Source organism: Arvicola amphibius, chromosome 3 (genome assembly GCF_903992535.2).
Source record: "Arvicola amphibius chromosome 3, mArvAmp1.2, whole genome shotgun sequence".
Lineage (NCBI taxonomy): Eukaryota > Metazoa > Chordata > Mammalia > Rodentia > Cricetidae > Arvicola > Arvicola amphibius.
In genome coordinates this window covers 106,786,204-106,798,360 of record NC_052049.1, presented here as the reverse complement: position 1 = coordinate 106,798,360, position 12,157 = coordinate 106,786,204, and the positions used below count along the sequence as shown (strand labels likewise).

The 12,157-nt window shown below is 32.8% G+C and overlaps 1 protein-coding gene across 1 annotated transcript; it reads right to left on the bottom strand.

The window, feature by feature from the left end:
- Positions 1–3,605: 3,605 nt before the first annotated feature.
- On the bottom strand, positions 3,606–4,538 carry LOC119809807 (olfactory receptor 8B8-like). The gene has a single exon (XM_038322952.1). It carries the CDS (start codon positions 4,536–4,538, stop codon positions 3,606–3,608), a length of 933 nt encoding a protein of 310 aa, XP_038178880.1.
- Positions 4,539–12,157: the final 7,619 nt, after the last annotated feature.

Sequence of the window (12,157 nt, the reverse complement as noted above, 5' to 3'; positions counted from 1 at the left end):
TAAAAAAATTCCTCTACAAAGGACAGAGACTCCAATATTGAAAAGAAGAAACACCTACCTGAATGTGCTTTCAGAACAATCAAAGCTGAATGACAGACCACACAAATAATGTTATAAAGTCATTATATAAAATTATAGATGGTGATGTTTGTATGTGTTTAGAGTTGTGTTTGTAGTGTTGCATAAGAATTCTGGTAAAGAATTCTTTAATGGGCTCAAGAAATGGACAGGAGTTGAGGAAATATAAAATGCAAAACTCATGATTGTATTTATTTACTTCTTCAATTTTCCAGCAAGATGCACATAAAACCCTTGCAGCAATAGTAACAAGCAGAAATAGCAACTTTCTCAGAGAATTCAATTATTGATATCCACAACTTCATCATGGAATTCACTTTGCTGTCCTTATATAAAAAGAGATTTCTTAATTATAGACTGAAAATTCAAAGGTCTCCCAATAAATTAGAATAATATCTTTCTGAATACACTGGCAAAGATAAATTCCAGAGTTTCTTGGTCTAAATCTCATTTAGGACAACTTGAATACAATTATATTTTCTGTCATATTTTCTATACTGCTGTACACACTCAACCAACAGTAATCATATAATCATTATTTTTAATAATAAGGCTATGAAGTGCAAGTATAAACCTATACTTCCTTTGAAAAACCTATTCCATAAAATGATATTAACTAGTGAATCAGATAAGTTTTTTTCTCAAATGTTTTTCCCACAAGACTTTTAAACTATATTTACACATCTAAAATTAAGTTTACTAACAAGTTTAAAATAATGGTATCATTAAAAAAGTTGATAGTTCCTGAATATGAAACATGCAACTATGAAAACTTTAAATGATACATTAGTGACCTATTTAAAATTAATTTGTGTAATACTAAAACTAATGCTAAGAAATATTGATATTTGCCATTAGTGAACAAAACCCCACAATGTCTACAAAAGCTCCCAGAAGGCAAACAATATTTTGTTACTGAAGTAGATTTTTATTCCATAAAAGCTATTTTCCAACAGCTATTATGCATTGTGAAAATCAAAAATATCTCCTCCCTAGTTTAGGTCTTTTATACAAGTAGAAATCATTGAGTAAAACCAAGCATGGTGATGATAATGCCTTTGTAGGAGACAAGTGATCACTTTTAACCATAAATCAAGAGTTAAATGTACTCTGCATCTAAAATCAAACAAAAGACAGAAAATCACATAGGTTCAATTTTTAATAGATCAAAATTTAATGGACAGTAGATAACAAGTTTGTATGGCACTAAAATTATCGTAGGAAATATTTTAATCATGGTGTGTGTACCAGATGAGGAATTTTCAGCTCATTCACTTTTGGCCTGCTTTCCTCTGAGGAAAGCAAAATCTACTATTCTCCCCTTAGAAACACAAAACCACAATCTGGCATATTTGCCAAATACTTCTTGCTCTCAAATTAAGAGGATTTTATTGCTTCATATTGCACATGGAAATTGCACATGGAAGCAAGAAAAGCATGGCCAACTTAGTGATAGTGATATTTAGGTCTTCTTACCTTCTAGGCAACTTTTTTTTTTCATAACAAGTAGCATTAACCAACATCATATCTAATTAATATTACAGTATTTATTTTATAACTTAGCACATATATGCTATGTATTGACAACTCTCACTCCCAACATTCTTATCACCCTAGCATAACCTCATCTATTTCTACAAGTCTAAATTTCTTATATTTATATCTATTTACTTTGGAGACCCATAAAAATTGATCAAGGACAACTCTATCTATCAGTTTGGAGTTCACCATTAAAACCTGTAGGATCAATAGTATGGATACAATTAAAGGCAGTAAATCTTTTGTCCCAGAATCAATCTGTAACCAACAGATGAGAGTGAGATAGTGCTTTGTGCCTCCCTGTTTTTGACTGATTATCTGATCTTGTATTGGTTTATTGAAGATGATGCAATGGTTGTATCTGTCTGCAGAACATAATGTTTAGCCTTTTACCCTATCTGCTGACACTTACATAGTTCCTGCCATCTCTCCCTCATTCATCCTTTGATGGGTAATATAAACTAATTATTTAGTATCAGACCAATAGTCATTGCCTATTTTCTGCATCTTGTACATTCATGAGTCTCCACTTTATCACTATCCATTGTAAGAAGAGGGTTTTCAGATTAAAGTTGCAAGCTGGTTTTGTGTTTATAAGCATGGATATTTAGGAGTTAGTCTGTTATGATGGATAGTTCACCATCAACATTATGCTCCCTACAGAGACCTAATACCTCTATACCACCACGATAGTCAAGCCAGAGTCTGCTACAAAGGAAATGGTACAAACTTTTTTTTTCACTTTTTCCTTTTCCTAATGTAGTAACAATTATACCTCACTACCAAAAGTACTTAAGTTGTTCTGTCTTCTTCAGTCCATGCTGAAGGATCCACATTTTCTGAAATTTCTGAAAATGCTGTTGATTTGTGGTCTTCATGACAATGAGTTCTGGCAAAGCTTTATGTACAATGGAAGGTAATCACAGCTGTAAAGCTCTGCAGAGCAACAAAAATGAGAGCAAATTTCTGTTGGACTTTCATTAACCATTTTCCATGCTGAGTTCTTTATTTGATGTTTATGTATCCTTTTGCCTTTGCCCTATTTGTGGGACATTCTTCTAAAACCATATTTTTCAACAATAAGTCTTGCAAAATATTTGAGATGCACTCGGAAAATTAAGTCAATTCCTAAACCTGTCATCTGCCATCTACACTGCCACAAAAGTCATGCTATTAGCAAAAGGAAAGAGCCACCAAACTCTCCTCCTGAAAAAGAAACATTGATGCAATAAAATCCCTCTCCTGGATTTCTTGAACAGGCCAAAAAGGAAAATGTTTCAATACATCACTTTTGTGAAATAAAAATAGTAAAATAATGTAATCAAATTTGATGATAGAATCTATGAGAGACGTGAAAATAAGAATATGATATATTATTCTGAAACCTTTTATAGAATTGTGGGGCTTATAAATTATTAATATAACTAAATTTAAAAATCATTATAATATAATAAATATGTGGCAATGACATTTAAAACATGATATTATCTTTAAATGCAAAGTATAGAGATCTGACAAATGACTGTTTAATTGAAATTATTTAAGCTACATCATGGTTGCATTTAATTTAACAAAAATGCATAAATGGACTCATCTATTAAACATTGAGATGTTAAAACATAGGATAGAAGACATGATATTATGCTCATATTTCATATTGAGTGCCAAATAATACCTGTATACTAAAAGGAATCTATGCAACCTGGTGTTGTTTAAAAAAACAACAAGAATCATTCACTATTTCCAAGCATAAGGTCTATAGTAAAAATGAAAAAGTAAAATCAACTCTGCCATATTATTAAAAGAAGAAAAACAGCTAAAGAAGATATTCTACAAAAGTAAGGAAACAAAAAAAGTTTCTATAAAGTACAAGCTGAAAATAAGAGTCCTCCAATTTCCATTTTCCATGGTAAAAATATGATATGAAATATCATACCAAGAAAACACTGAAATTCTCTGTAATAAATATAAACAAATAGAAATTCTGATTAAAACACTTTCTTGCTCAGAGTGTTTCTTAACGCAGCTTTAACGTCTTTGTTCCTCAAGCTATAAATTAATGGATTCATCATGGGAATTACAGTGGTATAAATTATTGAAGATGTTTTTCCATTATTTGTTGGTCCAGCTGAGTTGGGCTTGAGATACATAAATGCTCCAGATCCAAAGAACAGAGAGACAGCAATTATGTGGGAGCTGCAAGTGCTGAAGGCTTTTGATCTGCCCTCATTGGACCTCATTTGGAATATGCTGGAAATGATCAAGCCATAAGAGATAAAGATGATGACAGTGGGTAGAATGATGTCTTTTCCCGCTACAATAAATATCTCTATCTTGTTAATGTAGGTGCTAGTGCAGGAGAGCTGCAGCAAAGGGAGGACATCACAGAAATAGTGGTTGATGATGTTCCCATCACAGAAGGTCAGCCTGAGGACACAACCAGTGTGGATCATGGCACCAGAAAACCCCATGAAGTATGAAACAAGTATAAGATAGGAACACACCTTGGGAGACATGGAAATATTATACAACAGTGGATTACAGATGGCTACATAACGATCATAGGCCATTGATGTTAGGACATAACACTCAGAAATGACACAGAAACAAAATAAGTAGAACTGGGTCATACATCCTACATAGGAGATGAAATTTTCCTTTAGTATGAAGTTCATTAACATTTTCGGTGTAATTACAGAAGAGTAACAAAAATCTACAAAGGATAAGTTAAAAAGGAAAAAATACATAGGTGTATGAAGGTGAGAATTCAGCACAATGAGAATTATGAGAGCCAAGTTTCCCAATGCTGTTATCATATACATTACTAGAAAGAGTAGGAACAGGGGTATTTGGAGGTTGGACTGTCCTGTTAGCCCCAAGAGAATAAATTCAGTTACCACAGAGTCATTTGCCACGGCCATTTCATTATATGACGTCCTGTGAAACAAAAAAAAAAATGGTGATGTTAGAGAACCATGCAATGCTTACCACGATTGTTTAAAAAACTGCAAGCAGGGCTGTCATTTCCTATGGTGACTGCATTAGAAATCAGAGGGAAAGGGAGAATTACGATGCCCATAGCACCACTGCCTTATTTCAACTCAATATTTTTTTTCATCTATTTTCCAATACAAACAGAAGCTCTAGTATCGTGCTTTTACAATCCATCCTAACTGAACTCCGGTGAGTTAGGTTCATGAACCCTGTTTCAAATATAAACCAAAAGAACCAGAATGTAGGAATAGTGAGAATTCTGCTCCAGTCCCATGAGACTTTTTTGTGATAACTGCACACAAAAGGTGAACTTGCTAATTTAAGCATCACAACACAGATATCTAACGACTGTGAAAAAGACTCTGCTTGTCTAGGACATCTATCTAGAAATTTCCCTTGAGCTGTAAGACTTTAGAAAATGATAAGAAAATGGAACAACTCTAATCCTTGGACTATATCAGTGTGAAGTCAGTATATTAAAACAATACATTTTGGAAATATTGCATTAAATGCACTCTATGTGCAATCTCAGTTAAAATCACACAAGAGAGAATGTAAACCTGGCTGCTAAAATGCAGATAGTGAAAAAGAGATGATTTGGGTCAAAATGAAACAAAAATTCAATTATTTAAAATGATAATTTCAAGACTTTGATGGTGTGTTAATGAAAATTAGCTATGTCACATTGTGTATCCAAATTTCCTAACAAGATAGAGCATAAAATAGTGTTCTCATTACATATGCATGCATAAATGGTTCCCAATACCAAAGGAAGCATGTACAAACTGACTTCATTGAAAAGTTATTTCACAATAATTTGAAAACAAGAAATTACACACACACACACACATATAATTACATATACATAAATATCAAGTTGCTTTAAAGATCAAGAAAGTAATACCGCTGTTTTAAAGCTGATCTAGACCTTGCCATTGTTATTACTGCTTAGGTTCTTGATGTAAAATTTCAGGCTCTGTGGCATTGATTCTCTTCCGTTCTAAGAGTTGTGTCAGAGCAAATGCTCTAATTCTCCAAACTTGTTTTCGTAGTTTTCAATGGTAATCTTAAGTCCACTAAAGGATCAGAGGAAAGTGAGAATATTATCTATTATCATAAGAGCCACTGAGAAAACGACACTTCAGATGAGTTTAGTAACATAGTACACTTGACTATATGCAAAGTAGACGCTTACTCAAATAACTTCCCAGAAACAGACAGCAGATATGAAGAGAATGAGCCAGTAGCACTTTCATACTACTCTGTGATGGGACATTCAGGTCTTGGAGATTTGAGTCGTGCATGCATTTCTCTATGGAGATTGTACATTTTCTGTACTTGAGCCAATTCTGAACTCTCTTCTTCTAATCACTTCCATCTCTTCAGGGACAGCTATTGCTTTTGTTTTCCTCTCATTGTTTGTAGTCTGCTGATAATGCTACTACCTACAAGCCAATAACTACTTCATGCAACATATATCAATGAATATAGTAACACATTTTAGGCATTGTCTCTTAGAACATTTCCCTCAAATCAGTTTTAAAAAATGGTCCTCTAGAAGTTGATCTAAGCACTTCATATGCAGTAGGCAAGTACTCTATCACCAAACTAATTTCCTCAGCCTTCAAAATCACTGTTTTTATACTTTCTATAAATTCCTGCTTGAATGTCCCTCTTACTGTCCTTAAACACAACATTTTAGTGATTGGCTCAGCAATTTCTACACAAGTTGTAGAGCAGAATGAGAACTAAAAACTTAAATTCTTTATATTATTCATCTCTCCTATACTTCCTTACTGTGATAGTTTTGAGTGTTTTTGAATATCTCTGTGTTTTGGGGTTTTATTTCATAAAATAGAAATTGCCAATGTACACCATCATTCACTGCAATGTTGTAGTTATTTAGGAAAACAAAGGGAAAAGAGATCAACAAATGTCCTGCCTATAGAAAATGGTAAAATATCACCTCTGAGTATATGTGCTCTTAGACCTATGAAAATGCTCTGTGCAACCTAGGCTGGCCTCAAGCTCGTCATACTTCCTACCTCCACTGTTCCCAAGAAGTCCTACCAGAGAGCACCACCACAGCTGGTTCTGTGCATGTTAATTCATTACTATTTGATAATATCCCACGGTGAAGACTTTTAAAATACAAACAAAAATGGGTTTATCAAAAAACCTGAGATTACTGGCTTAGGAGAGAATGTATAAAATGTGTACAAAGCAACTTCATGTTGAAATTTTTTATAAATATTAAACACCAGAGATGGATGTTGCACTGGTATTACTTATTCAAGTAAGACTCATTTTGAAACATACTTGCAACATCTATAAAATTGTAGAAGAAATATATCTGGAAAAATGTCATCCTATGTTTTACATTTATATATTTGTTATCCACAAAGCCTGTTGTTCAAGTCATTACCTAATAAGGGGTATTGAGTGCCAGACTCATTGCCCCTCAGGCTTTAGAGGAAATGCTATGGCAAAAACAGGACCTAAGAAAAATCTGAGTGTGAATTGAATTGTGCACCATGTACTTTCTTTTCCGCGTCAGTTTCTTTATTGTTCTGTCGTTATTTTCCTGTTCTTCTTCAAAGCTTCCAGTTTATGTACACTTCTAGTCAACAATTCCCTGGCTCATTGCAACACAGGGTTCCAAGGATACAGAAGTGGATTGGGTGAGGGGAGGCATAGTACCCAGTGATAATCTTTGAGACAAGCATATACTGTCAGCAGACTTGGCAAGTGAAGAATTGGCATGCCATGTGAAATAACTCTGGTAGACACCTGTGACTCTAAACTTCTGTGTTGCTGTAAAGTTTCTTTCAACAATTGCCTTTAGTTTAGCTGAAATTATTCTCAGGTGAAAATGAACTAGGTGAGTGAAGTAGGAAAAGTGGTAAAGCAGGTTTTTAAGTGTCCACAGTCCTCATGGGACAATAGATCTAGTTGTTGAGTATAATCTAGTATATTTTCTGTTTGTCAGTTTTATACAGTTAAATGAAAAACCATCTTTCTGACCATCCATGGATATATGTGACCATAAGGTTGAGATGCAATCATAAAATTACATGTACACATTACTTGAAAATGCATAATAATAGGGAAATATCATAGTTGTTATTGCACTAATGGAATTACAGATGAAAGCGATAGTTTTCAGAGTCAATGGCACCCTGCTGGTCATTCTGGGCAGGGTTCCTCCATCTGATAATAATTTCTGTGGTGAGTTGACATTGGATTTATCAATTGTTATAAGCCGTAATTGTGCTATGGCCGTCAATAGCTTGTGAGCCACGCCCCTGAGAAGAACATTATGCTATTATATTGATATTGCATATGGTTTACATATGGACATCCATATTATGTCAATGTTCAGTATATTGAGTAAAACATATGCAAATTTCTGCCAAGCCAGTAACAAATTCTAATTCCACAACTCAGGAAACTAAGGCCAGAAGATGATTTCCAGGCCAGTTTTTCTTGCTTATGAACTATATCTTTCAACTGGTTTTCTTCTTAGTTAGCAGTGAAATTCTCAGATGATGGAAATAGAACCCAACTATGCTACTGGCCTGGAACAATAGGTTGTTGTTTAGAGACAAGGTTATCATGAGGAGGACAATAAGACAATAATATAAAAAAATATAAAATCTTCCAATATGCCCTTCCTTATTCATTTTCTATTTCATGGTCTCTTTTTTTTACTGATATTATGTAAATACGTATGTCTATGAACATATATTCCTAAGCATATCCTAAACAGGATGTATAATGTTACTTTATATGTATATTTTCAGGGCAGACAATTTGATAGTGGATAACTAATTTGAGTCCCCTCCTCTGAAGAAAACTATTTCTTCTACTTTCAGCATTCTTTAGTTATACATTTGTGGACTTTACCCCTTTTATTTTATACTTTAGGAATTTATTTTTCTTGTGTTAAGCATAACTAAACTGTACCACATTATAAAATTAATGTGAATATCTCTGTCTTTGTGAGTCTACATTGGTGTTAGAAAGATATAATTAAAATTTCTTTGGCACTTGGATACTATAAAATACTAAAACTGTTTAAAGTTTTCACTATGTTTTACATAGAAGTCATTTTAAATCTGTTTAAATAAGTAAATGTGTGAAGAAACCAGTATATATGTCCTAATGTAATAATCAATAAATTCTTCCTTCAGATCCCAGCAACTCATATAGTAAGAAGCTCCCTATACTTGAATGTGCTTACAGAGTTAATAAACAGTGCCACAGCACATTTAATATATATGTACCTATTAAATCAAAACAGAATTTGAAGTCAGTGTGTGTGTTCATGTTCTGCCTAGAGCATAGCATTGGAATTCAGATAAATATGAGTTTCTCTAAGACTAAGGGTTGTCAAAACTAAAAATAATATAGAACACTCTACAATATCTTTTCTGACTTCATCAGCTTTCCTGCAGATTTTACGTCCTAATGGCCATTGCAATTAACACTGGCTCTGAGGAGAAGTGTTAGCTTACTTGTGGAAGTGATCAATTAATTAAATTCAGGGTTTTGCCAGCAAGCTTCCTTTGCTGCCTTTTTATAGGAGTCACAATTTGTGTAACAGATTTAAAATGTCATTATTTCCCACTAAAGGAGAATTACCAATTTTCTAATACTTGACCAAAGTATATTCTAGTGTAACTCATAGTTGTGACAACATCAGTAAAATTATCTTTTTTTATATGTATTCTCTATTCAACTATACAATATTCAAATGAATACAACCTTTGCTTTACAATGAAAGACAAGCTAAAGTAGACAAGGTGAAAGATACAAGACCTGAAATGTTCACAAAGAACTACAAGCAACTAAATAATGTGAGAGCAGAAACCATAAAAAATATTTACAAGTAACATTATATAGAAATAACAGGTTGCAATTAGGAATATACAAGTATATGTGTATACACATATGCATGTAACAACAATTAATGACAAGAAAGAACATGATTAGAAAGAGATCAAGGAAGGGTATATGGAAGGGCTATGAGAGAGGAAAGGGACATGGGAAAGGATATGGCATGTGATTATATTGTAATTTCAAAAATAAAAGAATATTAAAAACACCATTTTGTTTTAAAAGAGTAATATTAGTAAACAGTTATAAAATTTGAGACTTGAGCAAAATGCTTTTTGAAACAAATACACGAACAAAAATTAAGTGCCAAATCAAGTAAATTTCTTATTTTCAAACTTTTCTCCCTTTGATATTTACAAAGAAATTCATGCTTTAAAGATTAAGTTAATAAAGAAACAAAAATGGGAAAAAAATATAGGATTTGATTTTCTCTGAAAAAAGCAACCATCTATTTGTATTTTGAGGGCGTTTTGTATTTTGTATTTTCAAAAGAAAGTTATAACCCTGTTAAACTCACTTTTGGTAACTGAATAAAAATGAAATTTATCAAGAGTTGCTTCTGTGATTAGTGTTGCAAGGCTCTCAATAAATGTTACAAATATTATTTTCCTATTAAAATGTACTTTTATTTAACTAAGAAAACAACTTACTAAAATTGGCATACATAAAATCAAAATATTTCCCAACTCAACTATTTTGTAAGCATACTAAACATAAAAGAACAGACACTTTTTTTGATCTTAGCTACAATGTCAAGAAGCTATAACTTAAGTATTACCCTAACTCTTTCAATAAAAACTAAGCATACAGTAGGAGTTATTCAATGAAGCAAGACACTACTGATGTACTGTTCATACTGCTAAATTTAATAGAAAAGACTTATGGAATGACATCAGATGAATATTTCTTGAGTTATGTTTTTGCCATTGTTTTGTTTGTTTTCTTTGGTTTGGTTTTGGCAAACAGAAATATTATTTGTTTTTTTTTGTTTTCTTCGGGTTTGGTTTGATTTTCTTTGCCTTGGCTTTGGTTTTATCCACAGAAACATTAACAATCCTCCCTGTTAACTTTTATTAGTTTCTCACAGAAAACTTAACTAAAGCTTTTTCAGTACTTAATGGGCATTAAAGTGGCTAAGGCTCTGGGTTCTGGCTATGACAAACAATGCTGCTATGAACATATTGAGCTCATGTCCTTGTGGCATGATTGTGCATCCTTTGGTTATATACCCAAAAGTGGTATTAATGGGTCTTGAGGAAGGTTGTTTCATAATTTTCTGAGAAATTGCTATACTGACACCCAAAGGGGCTGTGCCAGCTTGCATTCCCACCAACAATGCAGGAGAGTTCTCTTAACTCCACAACCTCTCCAGCATAACTTGTCATCAGTGTTTTTGATCGTTGCCTTTCTTACAGGTATAAGATGGAATCTCAGAGTTGTTTTGATTTGCATTTATCTGATGATTAAGAATTTGAACATTTCTGTGTCTTTCAGTCATTTTAGATTCCTCTACTGAGAATTTTCTGTTTAGGTCTATACTCCATTTTTACTGGATTATTTCTTCTTTTGATGACCATTTTCTTGAGTTCTTTGTATATTTTGGAGATTAGACCTCTGTCTCATGTGGGGTTGATGAAGATCTTTTCCCATTCTATAGGCTGTCATTTTCTCTTATTGACCGTGTCCTTTGCTTTACAGAAGCTTTTTTCAGGAGGTCCCGTTTATTAATTGTTTTTCTCAGTGTCTGTGCTACTGGGGTTATATATAATTAAAACAAAATCAAATAAAATAAAATTTCTATGTAATTTAATGGATCATTTTCCACACTGACATAACTTATTTGACATGTCTTCTATCTGTTGATATGGTTCCTTAACCAGAAACATTTTTAAAGACGTCAGCTATATTTTTTTATTCAGAGAAGTCAGCCACTATTTAATGCAATCATCATGCAAATATACAAGCACAAAAGACATGCTCCCTTTAAAACAAAAACAAATAGTATATTTTAACATATGTTGAAGCTACAATGTACCTAAGCTCAATTTATAAATCATTAAGAATCAAGGACAGACTAACCAAAATTACAAAAGCTATTCTTTTTTCTTTACTGAAATGACACAAATAATACAAAGGAGGCATTAATACAGAAAAAAATTAACAGATATAAAAGAATAAAATTATTCTTAACATGATGATCATTGAAAAACCATGTGTCATTATGTAAACTATCAATCTAGCTGAGTTTCAATACATTATTTGTTTTAGAAATAGATTTTAAAAATACAATTGAGCAGATTTAAATTAAAATTAAATGGCAAAACAAAGAATGTTGGAAATATTCAAAATGCAAATGGTTATTGTGACTGTCCTCAATAAAAATGTATGTGCAAAATATTTTTTTAGGCACAAAGCTTTATTAAAGGACAGAGAGAGAGGGAGAGGAAGAGGGAGAGGGAGAGGAGAAGGGAGAGGGAGAGAGAGAGAGAGCTATGTACAAACTATTAATGATACAATCAATGAAGAAATATTTAGGATATACATATTTATAATGCATACATACTGAGATTAGAAAAGTAAAATGCTTGGAGGAAAAACAGTGCATTTGTAGAAAGGAAAATTCAAACAAATATCCAAACATAGATCA

Bases quoted from the DNA above. Each gene is read 5' to 3' on its own strand.
- LOC119809807 (XM_038322952.1), bottom strand. From the start codon at position 4,538: ATGGCCGTGGCAAATGACTCTGTGGTAACTGAATTTATTCTCTTGGGG.